The sequence below is a fragment of the Heterodontus francisci genome, chromosome 30, assembly GCF_036365525.1.
Source record: "Heterodontus francisci isolate sHetFra1 chromosome 30, sHetFra1.hap1, whole genome shotgun sequence".
In the NCBI taxonomy this organism is placed as follows: domain Eukaryota; kingdom Metazoa; phylum Chordata; class Chondrichthyes; order Heterodontiformes; family Heterodontidae; genus Heterodontus; species Heterodontus francisci.
Window position 1 is genome coordinate 40,680,355 of NC_090400.1, and position 19,103 is coordinate 40,699,457.

At 43.1% G+C, this 19,103-nt stretch overlaps 1 protein-coding gene across 1 annotated transcript in view; it reads right to left on the minus strand.

Annotated features, from left to right (window-relative positions):
- The window catches only part of sez6b (seizure related 6 homolog b), a 487,030-nt gene that overhangs the window by 110,096 nt on the left and 357,831 nt on the right, over positions 1 to 19,103 (minus strand). The window contains exons 7-8 of the mRNA XM_068009887.1: positions 15,374 to 15,568; positions 5,227 to 5,365 (exon numbers count right to left, since the gene is read on the minus strand). Coding sequence (XP_067865988.1) covers positions 5,227 to 5,365; positions 15,374 to 15,568 — 334 coding nt within the window. The remainder of the gene's footprint in view (positions 1 to 5,226; positions 5,366 to 15,373; positions 15,569 to 19,103) is intronic.

Consider the following 19,103-nt stretch of genomic DNA (forward strand, 5'->3'; position numbering starts at 1 on the left):
AGGCCCTTTGTGCCTTTAAATGCTGTTTTCAAATCTCACTGCAGCCTTCTGACTCTATGGGGCCGCTTTGTCTAAGTGAATGGCTTTTGAATGGGTTAAAATTGGGCCTTATGGGGGAGCTTTAACCTCAGAAAAATGGGTGGGCTTAGATCGGGTGGGGGAGTAAAAGTGTTAAAAGTCTGAGCCCCACCTGGACCTGCCCACTTCCAGTTTTAGCAAAAGTGGGACAGGGCAGGCTGGTGACTAACCACTCCAAGGAGGTGTGTTGGCACTTTAAATATTATAATGACGTTGCATGTCACATTTGTATTTGCCATTGCAAGTTCAACTCTCGCCAAGCCTCGAGAAACCCACTAGCTAAATTGAGGCGAGGGACTGCTGAATCAGGAGGTAAGTGGCTTTCCACCGACTTGATGGATTCAGTGTGCCTGCTCCCACAATCGGACATGCCGCCCCTATCTTTCCCATCTCTGATATCCACCCCAGCGAGGCCTCCAATCCTCATCCCAGGCCTCCGACCACTCACGACAAACTTCCTCCAAGGCCTCCAATCTCCACCCAAACGAGCCCCACAATTTCCACCCAAGACCTCTCCCCTCCTCAGGCATTCAAACTACCACTGAGGCCTCCGACACCCCTCCCAGACCCCTTGCATAGGACCCCAGGACCAGAACACCGCCCTCCGCCCTCCCTCCAACAGAAACCCCGGGACTAGAACACCCCCACCATGGACCCTGGCATTGGACACCACCCACCGAAACCATTCCCCCCAATCCCTGAGATCAGCTGCCACTACACCAGGATCAGCACCCTCAGGAATTACCTCACCCCCACCCACAGGATCACCCCTCGACCCCCCACATCCATGGGAATAAGTCCCCCATAGTCAGTGTAGTGTATTGTTTATTTATTGTTCATTTGATATGCAGTGTATTATTCATTTGAGGCCATTGTACAAGCTTGGTGTAGCATGTGCAGTGTGACACTAGAGGGAGGCGATAATAAAGGTTCAGTTTGCAGCAGTAATCCAGAAAGTAATGCCGTGTATTTCTTCCAGAGATTTACAATAGCAGATCTACAATGTGAGATCTTACAGTCAGGGCGTGGACCTACCTGGTCCTGTGACCTCCTTTGGATTGCTCCCCGCCCGACTGGAAGCCACACCCATCAATCAGGCTGGCATCTGGGCAGGGAACCTGTTGGTGACATCACACATATGCTGCAGACTCCAAAGGGATCCAGACTACCGGGTTCCCCACCTCTCAACTGTCCCACCCACCCCCCCACCCCCGTTCTTGGTGGGTTAAGTAAGTTAAAATTCCCCCTGACACTGCAGTTATAACTGCATTGCACATCTATTTTTCACGTGCATCTTCTCATTGGACAAGTATCAAATCTTAGATCCTTTGCTTATCTTCACATAGCTCCTATACCTTGATTTCCCATTAGGAATTATTTTAAAGCCTATGGTAACCACATTTGGTTAAACTAACACCAGTTGAAAAATCAACAGTCTAAATTCACCAAAATGTAAAAGAGTTCACTATAATTTCAATCGCATCTTGTAATCATAGCAGAGTTCTCCTGAAATCAACAATAACTTGCGTGAGTACAGCACCCTTCATGCAGACGAATGCCCCATGTGGAAAGGAGATGTCAAACATGGCAAGGATTAAAAAGGGTGGGAACATAAAATGATGTCTGTTTTATATCACTGTGGATTAGTCAGAGTTTTGAGAGACTTTTGAAGGAAGAGAGAGGTAGTATGATTAAGTGGTTTTGGGAGAGAACTCCAAAGAGTAGGGCGAGGGTTGGGGCATGGAGGGGGGTGGTGGGTGGGGTGAACTGTAATCCAGAGACAGAGGAGCAGTGGGTATAGTGTTAAGATGTGTGGCTGAAGATGATTATTTGGGGCTTGTTGTGTGATCGCTTTAAGAGTGATGTCCCTTTAAGAACACTGTTAACAATGCTAATGAGCTAAGTACCAGGATATAATCATGTGATTAGAAGCCATCATCACTCTGCAATGTAACACCTTGGACAAAGGTTTTGTATATAGTATGCTCTGTATTGTATATACTAGTTTAGCTGTTAATAAACCTTGAAATTGTTAAGGAACTGGAATCCACGTAACTCATTGTGTTGCTTAAGACAACACAAGACACTCATGACAGGGCTGGTGCAGTGAGGCTATGGAGAGGTCTGAAATAGTTTATTTACTTCTCAGGATTGCAGCAGAGTGCCCTGGAGCTCTTATATAGACTAAAGTGGAACTATAACTCCCTTGTGTCTCAGTTATTTTTATAATTAAATGGACAGAGATAATTTTATATGTTTTAAAAAAAATACATATTAACAGATTAGTCTCAAATGACACATGAACAGAAGCTTGCAGTTCAACATTTGAAAATGCCAGCTTCCTATTCCTTTAAGTTTATTCAACAAAGATTTATTTTAAAGCTCTTCTGATTCCTTTGTATCCCCCAAGGTTTCCTAGCAACTTCTTTTACCTCTGACTTCTGATTGTTTGAATCCAGTAGCTTTATTCACTACCGTTCTTCTTGTCTCAATATTCTTGGGCTTTTTCTTGTCTTTTAAAGGTTTATCATTCTAAATTTGTCATTGATCTCAAATCTTTGAATATTGTCAGACTTTTAAATATTTTTCTCACTTGCCTTCCTTGAACTCCCCCATTCCAGCTTTCTGGTATTTGTAGCTCAGAAATGTTAAGGACTGATTACCATGGCGATAATCCTCCTTACCAAATGTGACACAGATTACATAGTGCTGCTTTGACTTTCTACATTATTCTTTGGAAGTTACAGTTGTGACCTTCTTTGTTTAGTGGATAAATGCACTGACCATACAGACCAGGAGCACGTGAGGTTTGATCCTGAGTATGTGCTGAGTTAGCAGATCTCAGATGCTTTAACCTGCCTCAGCATCACTAGGCTGCAGAGTGGAAAACCTATCCACAGCTTCCAAACTTTATCACTATTCAGTGATTGCTGCTGGTCATCTTTGTGAGCTTGACCATTTGAAGAGGGAACTGAGGCGCCCACGTTTAAAAAGCCCTCCGACATGCATTGTCTTAGCTTATGCCAAAAGGGTGATGGCGAGGTGGTGCTGTCCACAAAGCTGCAACCCAGTTACTGCTTTCAAGAAAAGAGAAGCAAAGGGAAAAAATAGTCTCATGGAAAAGCTGTAGGTACAAATGTAAGAAAAGATTCATATTGTCCTTAACAAAGTAGAGTTGGTTGTGATGATGGGTTAAATGAATTCTGGTGACAGATTCAGTTGCCAAGTTGAAGCACGGAGCAAGGTTCAGAATGAGTGATGAACCAGTGGTAGACTCAGGTCATAGGTGAATGCTGCTGTAAATGTTGAGACATGTGGAGAGCACTTGGGGGGCATGTAGGCAAACAAACCCAGGATCAAACAACAGACAGAACATTATGGGCAGAATTGGCATTGGCTTTCAGCCACATTCAAAAGGGACAGTGCCTTGTCTGACCAAACGAGATATTCTTTGCATAAACCAGATCCACAAGGCTTAAAAATCTTCATGACTTTTCATATAAAGATGAGAATAGCAATTCAATAACAAAGCAAAATGCAGAAAACCATCATTTCAAATGGGTCCTTATAAGGCGAACATCCCAAAGAGAAACCCAGTGAGTCTTTTTTGGTCTAACCAGCCTTTGTGCAGCAGATAGTAACTTCACTAGTGAGGTATACAAAGTATCTCGGAATGTAGTGTGTGTACTAACAGCTTGCTAAAGATGCCCAGATAGAGTTTATTGTGGAGCCTGAATATTGGAATTAAGGCGGAAACAACCAATTGCTGTTCAAAGTTAGCGAAGACCAATAGCTCTAGTTTGTGCAAAACAGAAAAGATCTGGTTTCACTCCAGTTTCTGTGTTGTGGTATTGATAAGATAGAATGTGAACTGTCTGCAGATACTTTGCCAGTGATTCAGTTGTTTCCCAACAAACGATGGCAAGTATATAGAGTCAGCATTGGGCAATCAAACTAAGTTGCATATCTGCAGAATGTGCTGCAAATATCCAACTAACGTTACTGGAACAGGTAAGATACTTATAGCTGTGGGACTTCTACCAATTAGAGAGCACAGGTATGAAATCCAATACTGAAATGCAAAGCTTTGCTCAAGACACTTTCATATTGATGTAACTGCAACAAATTACATTTCTATAGCAATCATGACATTTAAAATGGACATTCAGGAAAAGGTCAGCCAGAGAGTCTGAATGCGATTTTTGAAGAATGTTGGGGCACGGTGGTGGTTGTGGGTTGCAAGGGAGAGGTGCTGAGAGAAGGTCTCCCAGAGGGCAGGGCTAAGGAAGGTGGAATGGCAGGGAGCATGGAACAAGAAGTAGGCTAGCTGAAGGACATGTGTTGGGATATGGGGTGGAGGAGATGACAGAGGTAGAGGGTTTTGTGGCTATGGACGGATTTGAAGGTGAAACAAAAAGGCAGTTCTCTGTAATACAGGAAGCCAGTGGAGCTTGCTGAAGAGAGGAGTGTTGGTTTAGTGGGCTATAGAGCAGGTGGGAACACAAGCCCCTGGCATTCTCGGTGACTTGTGGTTTATGAATGGTAGAAGTGGGAGAATGCTAGAGAAATTCAACTGTGCAGTTTAGGGTTTTGACTTACAAGAAGGAAGGTGGAGGCAAAAGCGAGAAATGCCGAAAGATAGCAGCCTTGGTGACAAACCAGAAGTGGGGAAAAAAGCCGAGCTCAGGCTTCCTGACTACACCAAGATTCTGCATCTCTGGGCTAAGCCTGCGGTGTCCTCTCCACCTCTCTGACCTCCTTTAAGACTTGAACTTCTACCTCTTTGACCAAGCTTTTAGTCAGCTGTCCTATTATGTCGCTTAATGTCAAATTTTGTTTGATTACTCCTGTTAAGTGCTTTGGGGGCATTTTACTACATTAAAGGCACACCATAAATGCAAGTTGTTGTTGTGGCTGAGAAGGGGGATAGAAAATGGCTGTAAAATTGAAATTCACAGCATATCGCAGGTTAATGAGTATAACTTTATTCAAAATGCTCACAAATCTTCACAGTTAATAGCTTCCATCTCTCAGTGTTCAATTTCTACAGGCTCCAGGTCTGATGAAGCCATATTTCCAATTCCCAAACCAGTTGCCTTAATCATGCATGGTGAGTGCACAGTACACTTTGCTTTATTTTGCACTTACACTCGGAGGTCTAGCATGATTCGCTTGTCTTCCTCCACGTGTATCCCCCAAATGCAGTCCTGACCCTTGTCGTAGGCTTCTGGCCAATTGGGAGACAGCACAACGCCAGCAGAGTCTGTAATCTCCCCACTGCAGACAGCTGTAATAAAACAAACATTGTCAGTATCTTTAAGCAGTTGTAAAATAAACCTCAGTCAGCCCACTGAGATGCTATAGACACTCTTTTAACAGTTCGGTCTCATCAAGCAGCCCTTTACTTTAACTACTTGCTGCCATTGTTAAAGTTACTTGCATGTCCTCACTGTCATTTTCCAAAGTGATTTTCTGGATGGAAATTTGTAAGACTCTTAACCATCATTTTTGTATTTGCGTGTGTTTTTATTCTTCTTAAACTGCTTTCTCCTGTCTGTAATCAGATGTAGCAGTGACAGCCGAAATGCTTTGCTAACCACATAGCTTGAAATGTTGCAGCAACAATTTGTGTACAAAAGCATTACCTTTTACAATGAGAGACTGCTAAAATTGACAGTCACCAGAATGGTAAGTAAGATCATTTCAGTCAAAGGCCAATCAAGGTGCTGGCCACATAGAATAGTCGAATGGCAATACATGACCACAGTTTGTCACAGCGTGAGTTTCTGATATGGGCTGTCGGAGGTGGAATGCATTAAGTGGAGGTAAGACATCTCTGTTTCCTGAGGGGGGCGACTTGACTCTGGCATCTCGAAGTAGCCAGGTATAGGGCAACAGGATCTTGGAGCAGTCTCCCAGGTTCGGCTCCTTCCTGGAGATCTTGTGGTGGCGGGATGGGGGGGGGGGGGGGGGGATCTATTGAATGGCAAGAAATAAAGAATACAAATGTAAGATTCTTCTAAGATGGTGCAGCTGAAGAATTTAGCACCACTGAATGCTGGGTCTTGGCTTCAGTCTCTACTTTCTTGGCTTTTCAGATCTCAGGGAAGTTAGTGTGCGGAGAGGCTGTGAAGAGGCCAGGCAGAGAGGAAATGAAAACCAGAGGAAGGTTCACTGGATGGAGGGACAGGGGCTGCCACATCTAGTGACTTGCTTCAGAGAAGTATAGGCAAAAATACTGGGAATCTGCAGACCCAATGCAGGAAGTATATGGACTACAAGCATGACCTGTTTTTGAAATCTTCCCTCACACACACAATCTATTGGCAAAAGTAACCTAGTGAACTCAAAAGAATGAGCATATTAGTGGCTTCTTAGTCAAGTAACGGTTTTTGCATGAAATGCAAGTCTGAAGTACATTAATCATTTATTTTGACTTAATTCCCTTTCAGACCAGAATTTCAATAAGCCATTGTTTCAATTAAAACACCACCAGGCAACAAAGTTTGCAAAGTATTCCACTGCAAACATGGGTTCAAGGGACAGAACAGAGGAGGGGAGGAACACAAACCAGCAAAAGGACTTTTGTTGTTTGTGCAATTTCTGTTCATATCTGGCTTTCCATAATATGCACCTCTGCAAATTCCCGATCTTCCTTCTCCTACATTTAATTGCACAAGGGGGTCCTGCGTGGCTGACCCTTGTATTTCCATGTTACTCCCCATCAGGAGGTGCTTAGCCTCTATTTACTTTCTCCCTTGGTAGTGCAGCTAGGAGCAGAAATTATGGGAAATCATACATCACAAGCAGGCTGGTAACAGATGCCGTACACTCTTCCTTTTTGACACCTCCCATCATACTTCCATCCCAGGTGACAACATTTCTTCTGTCAGTAATTTTACTGGAAATGTTAGTGATGAGCACAAAATAGGAATTTCATTCTCCAGGTCATAGCACAATAATTCCACAAGTTCATTTTTAGCCTTCTCTATGCTCTCTGCCCAGCCACATAACACACACACCCTGCTCTATGCAACCTTGTCATTGTAGCACATTCTGTTGCTGTACTCAAACTGCTTTCTCATTACTCTCCTCTGAATTAATATATACTCCTTGCATCTTACTTATTCCAGAAGTAACTAGTCTCCATCTAGGCCAACCAGCCAACCATTCACATTTTGCCTGCGCAGTCAGCATTTTACAGCCAATGTCCATGTTTGTCAGTAAAAATCAGCAGGGATTTAAGCTTCCATGCTGCTCTGTGGTCACCTCAGGGGCCACCATGCTCAGTTTTAATGATGTCATTCCATTGCAGGCTTCTATCTGTTGCCTGAGAGAAAACGTTTGCAGGAAACAAAGATAATGACAGGAAGTGACATCTCATTAATCCTGAATGTGGCCTATCATCCTGTATTGCCATATAACAAACTATATTGATACTTGGGCACATACTGAGCTCACAGTTTAGTAAGATCAGTATTTGCCATGCACTTAGGACTGCCGATTCTGGTAAGACCATATTCCAGGAGATTTCCTTATATGATCTCTAACTGGCCCATCCCCTCACCTCCATATTCCAACTATTGGTTAAAATCATACATCAATAATGGTAGCTATAATACCCACAATCCTCTGTGCTATAGAAACTGCTCTAACCATCATGTGGTTTGGCCGTTAGAGCACATATGTACCAGGACTGCATTTCATCCTGGGTGCATGTTGGCCCTGCTGTTGGTTGTCAGTCTGACTGAAGTGATTTTTCACTCTGCCCACTGCTTATAGAAGAGCTGGATTCTCAATCAAAGCAGCAGTAGTTAGATGTCAGGAGCTATAGTGAAAGAGTAAATTGTGAGGAGAATCTCTTTGAACTAGGGTAAGAATGGAAAAAAGTTTATTAAGTAGGGAGAGGAGAAACAGCCTCTTTGTGAACTGCAGAGGTGGGACAGGGTGTGTCTATTTGTTGTAAGAAGGAAAAGAGCATCTCGGTAAACTTTGGGGAAAAGGATGGCTATCAGTGGAGGAATAGGAAGGGGTGTGATAAACAGTTCACCACTTAAAAATTCTGGAAGAAATCTTTTTGGCTTTTGAAAATGCTGGCAGACACTTGCTGCAATCACCTGCTGAACAGAATTCCTTTCCTCCCCTAGAAGTGGCAAAGTCAGCAGTGGAAGAAGCAGCAGGAGAACTTACAGCTAGAGAGGTGAGAACATCAAAACCTCTAAGTTGAATTTGAGCCTGCAATTCATTCAATTTTGTTCCTCATACTCCATGCATTTGTATAAAGAACACTTTCTTGGGTCACTTGCCTTAACCTGTCCTTCTGATATAATAATGTTTTTCTTACACGTTTCTTATTCCTTTCTCCTTGTAACTACTTTACATCTTTTAGTTTTCCCTTTACCTGTAGTGCCTAATGCACAATTTCTGACTATTACACTGCTATCTTCTTTCTCATTTGTTTTAGAATATTTATTTAGACTACCTTTTCCACCTGAGCCGTCCCCAACATTGCTAGTTTAAAGTCTTTGTGAGTGCCCTATTTTTCCTTCTGCTAGGACCCTGGGCCCAGCCCAGATCAGATGGAGCCCATCACAATGATACTGTTCCTTCCTGTTCATTACTGGTGCCAGCGTTCCATGAAATGGAACTCCTCCTTCCCATACTAGTCCTTCAACCATCCGTTCATATCCCCAATCTTCTTATCCCTATGCCAATTTGCACATGGCTTGGGTACGAATCCAGCGATTATAACCCTTGAGGTTCTGTTTTTAATTTAGCTCCTAGCTCCAGGTACTCTCTGAACAGGACCTCTTGCACACTCTTTCCTACGTTTCTGGTCCCAACATGAACCACAAAAACTGGATTCTCCCGCTCCCTCTCCAATATCCTTACAAGCCAGCTTGAGATGTCCCTGGCTCTGGCACCAGGTAGGCAACACATCAAGTCGACTCTCAATCCTGCTTATAAAGAATGCTATCATTCCCCCTAATTATTGAATCTCCTACAACTATGGCATTAGTTTCCCCTCCTCCCTTTGGACAGCCTCCTGCTTCAAGGTGCCATGCTCAGCATTCTGGCCATCCTTCCAACAGTCTTTATTCTTATCCTCACAGGTAGAAAATAAATTGTACTTATTGGACAGAATCAATTTCTGAAGATCCTCATTCTCTTTCTCACCTGGGCTCTCCTTACTCCGTATGCTGTTGATCAGAACTTACAATATATCTTCTAAAGGTTGCCACCATACCATTGGTATATAAGGAGAGATGAATATTTTTTTAACCAGATGGAGAAAAGGAGAATAGTGCCTTTGTGTCACTATAGAAACACATTATCGGATGTAGCAACATAGAGTACCAATACATAGCCACAATTTTTCTGAAAGCACCTTATGGAAAATTCTAAATATTTTTCCACAGTTCTCTGCTAAATAAAAGTGGAATACAAGAACACAAGAAATAGGAGCAGGAGTAGACCATAAGGCTCATCAAGCCTACTCCGCCATTCAAAATGATCATGGCTGATCTTAAGATTCAACTCCATTTTCCTGCCCGCTCGCCATACCCCTTGATTCCCTGAGACACCAAAAATCTGTCTATCCCAGCCTGAAATGTATTCAAAAATGGAGCATCCACAACCCTCTGGGGTAGAGAATTCCAACGATTCACAAACCTTTGAGTGAAGTAATTTCTCCTCATCTCAGTCCTAAATGATCGGCTCCTTATCCTGAGACTGTGTCCTCATGTTTTGGATTCCCCGACCAGCGGAAATAATTTCTCAATGCCTACGCTATCCAGGCCCTTTAGAATCTTCTGTTTTAATGAGATCACCTCTCATTCTTCTAAACGCCAGAGAATACAGGCCCAATTTACTTAGTCTCTCATCATAGGAGCAGCCCATTCTTCCCAGGAATCAATTGAGTGAACCTTTGCTCCACTGCTTCCAATGCAAGTATATCTTTTCTTAAATGTGGAGACCAAAACTGCACACAGTATTCCAGATGTGGTCTCACCAAAACCCTGTACAATTGTAGCAATACTTCCTTATTCCTGTACTCCAATCTCCTTGCAATAAAGGCCAACAGGCCATTTGCCTTCCTAATTGCTTGTTGTACCTACATGTTAACTTTCTGCGTTCCTTGTACAAGCACACCCAAGCCTCTTTGAATATCGACACTTATAAGTTGCACACATTTTAAAAAATATTCTGCTTTTCTATTGTTATGACCAAAGTGCATATCTTCACATTTCCCTACATTATACTCCATCTGCCATCATGTTGCCCACTCACTTAACCTGTCTATATCTCTTTGCAGCCTCTCTGTGTCCTCCCCACAGCTTACCTTTCCACCTACCTTTGTATCATCAGCAAACTTAGATACATTACTTACTTTCTCTTCATCTAAGTTATTAACATAGATTGTAAATAGTTGAGGCCCCAGCACTGATCCTTGTGGCACTCCACTTTTCACAGCCTGCCAACTTGAAAATGCCCCATTTATGCCCACTCATTGCTTCCTGTCTGTTAACCAACCCTCTATCCAAGCTAATATATTACCCCCAACTCCATGAGCCCTTATCTTGCGAATTAACTTTTTGTGTGGCAACTTATCGAATGCCTTTTGGAAATCCAAGCATACTACATCTACTGGGTTCCCCTTTATTTACCCTACTACTTACATCCTCAAAAAACTGTAATAAATTTGTCAAACAGGATTTCCCTTTAGTAAAACCATGTTGATTTGTTCTAATCATACCCTGCTTTTCTAAGTGTATTGTTAAGACTTCCTTAATAGTAGATTCCAGCATTTTCCCAATGACTGATGTTAGGCTAACTGGCCTGAAGTTTCCTGTTTTCCCTCTCCCTCCTTTCTTGAAAAGCAGTGTAACATTTGCCAACTTCCAATCTGATGGGACTGTTCCCGAATCTTAGGAATTTTGGAAAATCATAGCTAGCGCATCCACAATATCTGCAGCTATCTCTTTTCCAGCCCTAGGATATAAGCCATTAGGCCCTGGAGATTTGTCAGATTTTAGTCCCTTTAGTTTCCCCAATACTTTTTCTCGACTGATATGAATTTCCTTAATTTCCTCACTCTTCTTAGCCCCGAGGTTACTGCCTATTTTTGGTATGGAACTTCTGTCTTCTACTTTGAAGACAGACACAAAATATTTGTTCAATGCCTCTGACATTTCCTCATTCCCCATGATAATTTCTCCTGTCTCTGCTTCCAAGGAACTGACATTTACTTTAGCTACTCTCTTTCTTTTGATATACCTATAAAAGCTCTTACAATCTGTTTTTGTGTCACTGGCTAGTTTACTCTCATATTCTAATTTTTTTCTTTTTTATCAACTTTTTGGTGGCCCTTTGCTGGTTTCTAAAACAGTCCCAATCCTCAGACTTGCTACTCTTTCTTGCAATGTTGTAAGCCTTTTCTTTTAATCTAATACTATCCTTAACTTCCTGAGTAAGTCATAGATGGGTCTTTCTGTCAGAGTTTGTTTTTCAAAGGAATGTATTTTTGTTGAACATTTTGAATTGTTTCTTTAAAGGTTTCCCGCTGCTCATTTACTGCCATACTTTTAATCTATTTACCCAATTTACCTTAGCCAGTTCTCCCCTCATGCCTACGTTTAAGTTCAAGATTCTTGTTTGCGATTGGAGAATGTCATTTTCAAACTTAACATGGAATTCAATGGTATTACGATCACTGTTTCCCAGTGGATCTTTTACTATGACATTGCTTATTAACCCTGCTCCATTACACCATACTAAATAAGATAGCTTTATCCCTAGTTGGCTCCACAATGTATTTCTCCAAGAAACTGTCCCGAAAACATTCTACAAACTCATCTTACAGACCACTTCTGCCATTTTCATTGTCCCAGTCTATATGAAGATTAAGGACCCCACAATGATTACATTGCCTTTGTAACAAGCTCCAATAATTTCTTGTTCAATGCTCTGTCCAATGGTATAACTACTGTTCGGGAGCCTATAAACTACTCTCACCAGTGTCTTCTGATTCTTGCTATTCCATATTTCCACCCATCCTGATTTCACTATATGATCTTCCGAGGTCAGATCCTTTCTCACTAATGCCCTTATGTCATCCTTTACCATCAGTGCTACCCTTCCTCCTTTGCTATTCTGACTGTCTTTCTGAAATATTATGTACCCTGGAATATTTATTTCCCAACCTTGATCACCATGCATAACCATGTCTCTGTGATGGTGATTAGATCTAAATGACGTACCTCGATTTGTGCCACTAGTTCATTTATCTCATTGCAGATGCTTCGCGCATTCAGAAATAGAACCTTTAATTTCATTTTTTTGCTTCTATTCCCTTCAATGACCTTATTTGCTGATGTACAATTTCTGTTAAACTCTGTTCCTTTCTGTCTCATTCTGCTTGTCTTTACCCATAATGCTATACTGTTCCGTTGCCTTGGCCTTTCTCTTTGGATTTCTAAACCTCACTTCTCCCAAACCCTCCCCCACTTTGTTAGTTCACACCTCTAGCCTTACCCGCTGGCTCACTCGTGAGTTTGTACGCACTGTCCCTTCCTGTCACACCCTGATTATCATTATCCTTATTGCTATCTTGCTCTCTTGCCTTCTCCTCTCTCTTTAAATTATCACATCTTCCCTCACTTGATCCCTCACCCCCACTGTTTAGTTTAAAGCTCTCTCTACTGCCCTCATTACATGACTCGCCAGAACACTGGTTCCAGGATGGTTCAGGTAAAGACCGTTGAATGTTGATTATAATCCCCTCCCCTTTGCATTTTGTCTAATTGCATGTTGTGGGTAGGTCTATATTCAGGCCTGTTCTCAAGTGGCCAGATCTTTTGGTGGGGTGGGGGTGGCGGGTGTTGCTGGGTGCTGAATTAGTGATTTCTAGATTGGCAGATATGAACCTCTGGCTCTGATCCTGCTCTCAGTACCAGTGTTAACTGGGCAGAAGTGTTAGACGCCCTCCTTTTCACATTTTACTTAATCTCCCCTCCTGCAGAGATTTATTCAGCGCATGTCTTCTTCTCACCATTCTGTGGCACGGCCCATTGGAGTTCCAATACACTATGGCAATACAGTAGCTACCATGAGCCCTTGTTTTTTTAACATTGAAAATTGTTGCAGAACCCATTAGCTTTGAATTTACACCACTTGGTGATTAAAATTAACAGCTGAATGTCTCTGTTAAAAGGAATTTAATGTTAAGTGCTTGTATGCTAATCTTTGTATAATTTCAATGCCAGTTGACCACACCCCACCACAATTCAATAGTGTGCCTGTATCATAACTTCTCTCCAGCAAAAGCTTCTGTTAACTCAGTTGCTTCGCATTACTACTTTAGATGCATCACTTCATGATATTGTTAGAAAAATGCTCTCATATATCTGCAATAGGAGTTATATACTCAGATTTTATAGCTGTATAATATTCAGTAATTGATAGAAATACATTGCAGTGCTATCATTTCGTCATCTGCAAAATGGTTAAAGGCTCTCCATGGAATTATTGTTTATTTAGTGCAGTGTTGATGAGTGATTGACTGGTGCCACAAAACAACGGAAGGGACATTCTTCTGCCATCAACAAACCGCCACAAGTTCACACTTTCCACAGAAGTACCGATACTGCATTAGAAAGCCCAAGCATATTCAGGGCAAATCAACATGACACAGTGAAGAGGGATAAGCAACCCTTACAATAAGGTGCTGTCCACAGTGAATAATTACCATGATTGTCTTTAGGCCAGTGCATTACCACTTCAACTTTTTGTCATCAACAATCTCTCATGCACTTGCACCATGTAACAAACCATGACACTTTTCTCCAATAAGAAACAGTATTCCCTGGCTCAAAAGTTTCTGCCCCTTTGTTACTGGCCTGAGGCTTCCCTGTAGCAGGGCACAGGCTGGTCTACATTTGCAATATTCCCAGCCTCCCACTTCACTTTCCATCCTTCATTCTTACAGGATGTTCTGGTAAACGATACCCAGGAAAAATGGTGCTGTGAGCTGTCCCCAGGGCTCTACTATCTAGGGATGGGATCAATGAGAGAGCTGGGGCAAGGCAGATCAAAGTAGATCTCTTTAAACATTGCTTTTTGCCCTCTCCCTTTCTCCTTGCAGCTACAAATTGATTTTGGGCCATCTGACTGCCAATCTCCACTGGCAACCAGGAATATCTCATCAACCAGAACAGCCCCTTTCTTTCCTAACCCTAACTATAGTATTAGCTCATGTCAGGGCATGAACCTAGGCTTCAGCTGTCTCCTGGGTATTTAACTGATCCAGGGTAGGAAATTCAGATGATTTTGGGGCTGTTCAGATGGAGCATAGTGTGTTGTTCCTGTTTAGCGACTGGCATGAGGTTGCCAGGATAATCTAGGATTTTAACTTAGCTGTAAAAACATTTATATCAAATAAATAACATAACAACGGGCAATAGGTGAGTTAAACACATCTTAATGAATGATGCAGAAACATTTCACGAGCAGGAGGAACAGTAAGATAGTGTGTAACCCACAGAGAAGTGGTCAAAGAGTTGGGCTCATGTTCATTCAAATCAGCAACACGTAACTACATTACTATGGATGGGGAGATAAGGTTATGTAAATGGTCCTTAGGGAGTAATTATATCCATTACTACAAAATAAGTTTGCAAATAAAACCTCTCAACTCTTTCATGGTCCATGCACAATTTCAGTCGCCACTCTTGGCTGTCAGTGGAATCTCCTCTGTGTGAAATGGTCTGTAAACCATTTGTATGTGTCAATAAACAGCTCAAAATGATTTCATTAATTTTTTTCCATCAAAAGTATTGAACAGCTATTGAGTCCAACCATGTGAAAATTCTGAGCATTGGCAGAATCATTCCTGCTGTTGGGCTCTTTAACTCCCGCCAAGTGACTCCCCTGGGTAGCAATTGCAATCTCATTTCAATCAAAACATAATGGTCTAGAAATTTGGCGTGCGTGCGGCTGGGGCGGTAGCAAACAGAAGGACCAATTTAAATGAAGTTTAAGGTCTGGGCACTGCACACTGATTTTTTGGCTTTCACCAATCTGGTGGGTGGCATATTTCCAGCTTATAATGAATGTGCAGTTCCTGCCCACCAGGTTCGAAGAGATGATAGAGGTAAACAACGTGCTATCAAGACTCTGCTAGAATTCATTTGTTCTTCAAATGTACCAAGGTTCTGGCTTGCACTTGCTATTATTCCTGCTGTTGGTTCATGGAAAACTCATGTTCCTACATTGGATAAAACTGGTGTGATCTTACCTCTGCAGGCTGGCTCAGTCTCATTCCACTGGGGATCCCGGATGTCCACACATTCTATGATCACTGATCCTTGTTCCAGGGTGTATCCTGGATCACATGAAAACTCAGCTACGGTTCCCACTTGATAAGATGCGTCACCCGTTGTGAAATTTCCATACTTAATGAATGGCTCATAGCAATGACCCTGTTCAAAGGCTGAAACAGAAAGAAGATACACATTCAAAAAAAAAACGTAGAAATTCTGAAGAATTAAATGCAACCACCAGCAAATCATCCATGGCAGTGCTCACAAGAAGATGTTTTATAACATTAGGGGCATTACCAACAAAATGCAATGGGAAATGTGTTACATAGTAAGTGAACACTATAGACAAAATTGTTAATATATTTGTGACGAAAAACACACCTGCCAAAATGAGACATCGATTTCGTTACTGGACTTGAAATAACTGGTTTAAAAAGACCACAACAGTGGCTGAAAACATGGCTGCACATTTGCATTCTAAAAGACAGTTGCCTGAAGAAGACAATGGGAGTGCCTCCCTGATTCAATTAGCTAGATGGATTTTGATCAAGAGACATTGAATGTGTAAGAGCCAGCATTCCACCACCCCCTGCCCCCCAGAGAGTGTCTGTGAAGCTTGAAGGAATCTACAAAATCTCGCAGGCGAGGCTGCTCTAAGTAAGGAGCTAATCACATGACTAACTTGCTGGCAAGCTGGGGGTTGTTTGCATTATGCCAGACAAAAAGGAACAGTCTGCAATTTGAAGACAAAAAGAGAAGGAAGGTTTCTCCCTGTCTCTTGCGCTCTCTCTCTCTCTCTCTCTCTCTCAAGCAAAGTTCCAGGGAGCCACGGAAGTAACTTAAGCCTCAAGACAGAAGACCAGTGAAACAAGTTTGAAAGTGTGCACTGTGCCCCAATGTGAACTGCAAGACTTAACTTCAATCAAAGACTTTATATCAAACCTAAAGCCAGTAACTGAACTTCAGCTATTACCTCAAACCATTCCCCTTCTTTCTCCTCCTCTGTTTCTATTCGTGCGTGTGTTTATTGCTTATGCATGCTAGCATGGTCACGTTGCGTATTTTTAGTAGTTTTAACTGAACTAGAGTTTTAAGGTTAATAAAACTAATAAATAAGGTTAAGGGCGGCACAGTGGCGCAGTGGTTAGCACCACAGCCTCACAGTTCCAGCGACCCGAGTTCAATTCTGGGTACTGCTTGTGTGGAGTTTGCAAGTTCTCCCCGTGTCTGCGTGGGTTTCCTCCGGGTGCTCCGGTTTCCTCCCACATGCCAAAAGACTTGCAGGTTGATAGGTAAATTTGCCATTATAAATTGCCCCCAGTGTAGGTAGGTGGTAGGGAAATATAGGGACAGGTGGGGATGTGGTAGGAATATGGAATTAGTGTAGGATTAGTATAAATGGGTGGTTGATGGTCGGCACAGACTCGGTGGGCCGAAGGGCCTGTTTCACTGCTGTATCTCTAAACTAAACTTAGGTTAAGGTTAATAAACTTCTTCTTAAAATCTGAGAAAACCTACCTGGTTGATTTCTTTGCCATTACAATTAGAGAGCAGTGAGCAAGGACTCACTGAGAGGGAAGCTAAAACATGGCATTTTTCAAAGTTAAACCCTGTTACGGCCAAGCCAGGAAAAGGCTGAGAGGGGGAGTCCTAGACCCCTTTCTCACCTGGTCGTAACAATATTACTGGACCTAAATTACAACAGTGACTACACTTCAAAAGTACTTCCTTGACTGTCGACTCAATAAGATGCCCTTTAGCCAATCCCCCATGGCAATGCACATGGAGAGTGAAAACTAAATGGAGTTTTCAGGTGAAGCTGAGTTAGAGAATGGTTTATAACTGGTCCAGGACAAACTGATGTAATTTATTTCTCATTTACAGCCATAAAGTTTGACATTTTGTGTAGTATTTGATTCTATTTTATATATTTAAAAAAAATGCTTTGGATATTTGGAAAGCACACAAGTAGCGTTGGTTGGGGTATATGCATTTTTCTGAAGCTCAGACTGAGGATCTTGGAGGCACAAACTGAGATGGTACAGCACCACCGGTGGTGGGAGATTTTAATTACAGTGTGACATTTAAATTGGCAATTTCAACAACAGCTTGCAATATATAGCGCCTTTAAGAGAGTGATTGTCCCACGATGGTTCACAGGACTGTTATCAAACTAAATTTGGCATCGAGCCACATAAGGAGATATTAGGACAGATGACAGGTATGTTTTAAGGTGCATTTTAAAGAGGAGAGACAGGTAGTGAAACCTCTAGGTTCTCTTTCTAAGGGATGGAAAAAGATCTTCTCACTTGACCAAACGAGGCTGGATGGAGATTGCAGAGGAGGTCAGCAGCCGTGGGATCACCCAACGCAACAGGATCCGGTGCAGGAAGACTGTTAATGTCCTACTTCATTCTGCCAAGATGAGTGCTGCATACCTCTCTCCTCTTCAGGGCTTGTACATGGGAGTCAGCGTAACATAGGGAGGGAGTCACCACAAAGGCGATGGCAAGGGGGAGGGCTGGGGGGGGGTTCTACATCACCACATCCTGACAGATACACGGATCTCGGTGACAGGCCGCTTTCTTTCACAGCTCAGCTCCATGACGTCCCTGAGAATGGAGATGGGGAGGAGCCATGTCGGAAACCCCAGTAGGAGATGAGGCTTTTGCTCATCATGCAAAGTCTTACAATGTCCCTCTTTCCAACTGCAGGACAAATGGGCCCATAGTGCCAGGGGGACCTTGCAGACTGGCAGAGGAATAGCTGATATCCAGCCTCTTTCCATGGCTGAGGAGGCAGCACTGGAGCTAGCGGATGCTGAGACTGGAGTCTCCACACAAGACGGTGAGGATTTTCTTCATTCGACATCCACCACACTTCTGGAGATCCACATCATGTATGGGTGGCATGACAAGATCTGCACAGCTGAACCCACACACATTGGTGTCCTCTCATGCAGGTCATCGTCCTCAGGAGGCTCCAGCTGAAAGAGGGCAGTCATCAACCTCTGAGGAGGAGTAGTCAGAGGAAGCACGGTCCCATGACTCTCCTGCACCTTCCACCAGCGCAGATACTTTCACCTCAGTTGATCTGCGCTCAGTCTTAGAATCAGGGTTACAAGCTGGTGAGAGCAACACACACGCACCCGGGCAGCTGGCTGAGGCTGAGACAGCTAAGGCCTCTGACAGTCAGAGGAATGTGCATGGCCAAGCCCATGCTAAGCCTGAGGCTGATGATGAACCTCTGGTTGCTGACAGAATAGGGTATGCTGGAGTTGCAGAGAGAGGTAAGGCAACATCTGGCGAAACTGCCATAGGCCATGCACAGCCATAAGCGGACAATGGAGTCGTCCATACATGCCATGAGTGCTGCCATGTCTCAGGCATGTGAGCACATGGCTTCATCTATCGAGAAGTTGGTGACCTTCATGGAGAGCCAGATCCCACAAATGCACGCAGACCTGCACACTATTGCCTTGGCCATGAGCTCAGTGCAGCAGTGACAAGGCGAGAGGATGATGTCCCTGGAGTCTTCTCCAGCTCCTCCTGCTACTCTGGTCAGCAGGGAGGTTCAAGTGAGCCTTGAAAGGGAGGATAAGAGAGGCTGACCTCCATAGCTGGGGGCGTCCCTCAGGGCGTTCTGAATGTGGACAGTGGCTCCTCAGCCCATCCGCCAGTGAGCCCAGCTTCAGTAGCCGCGATG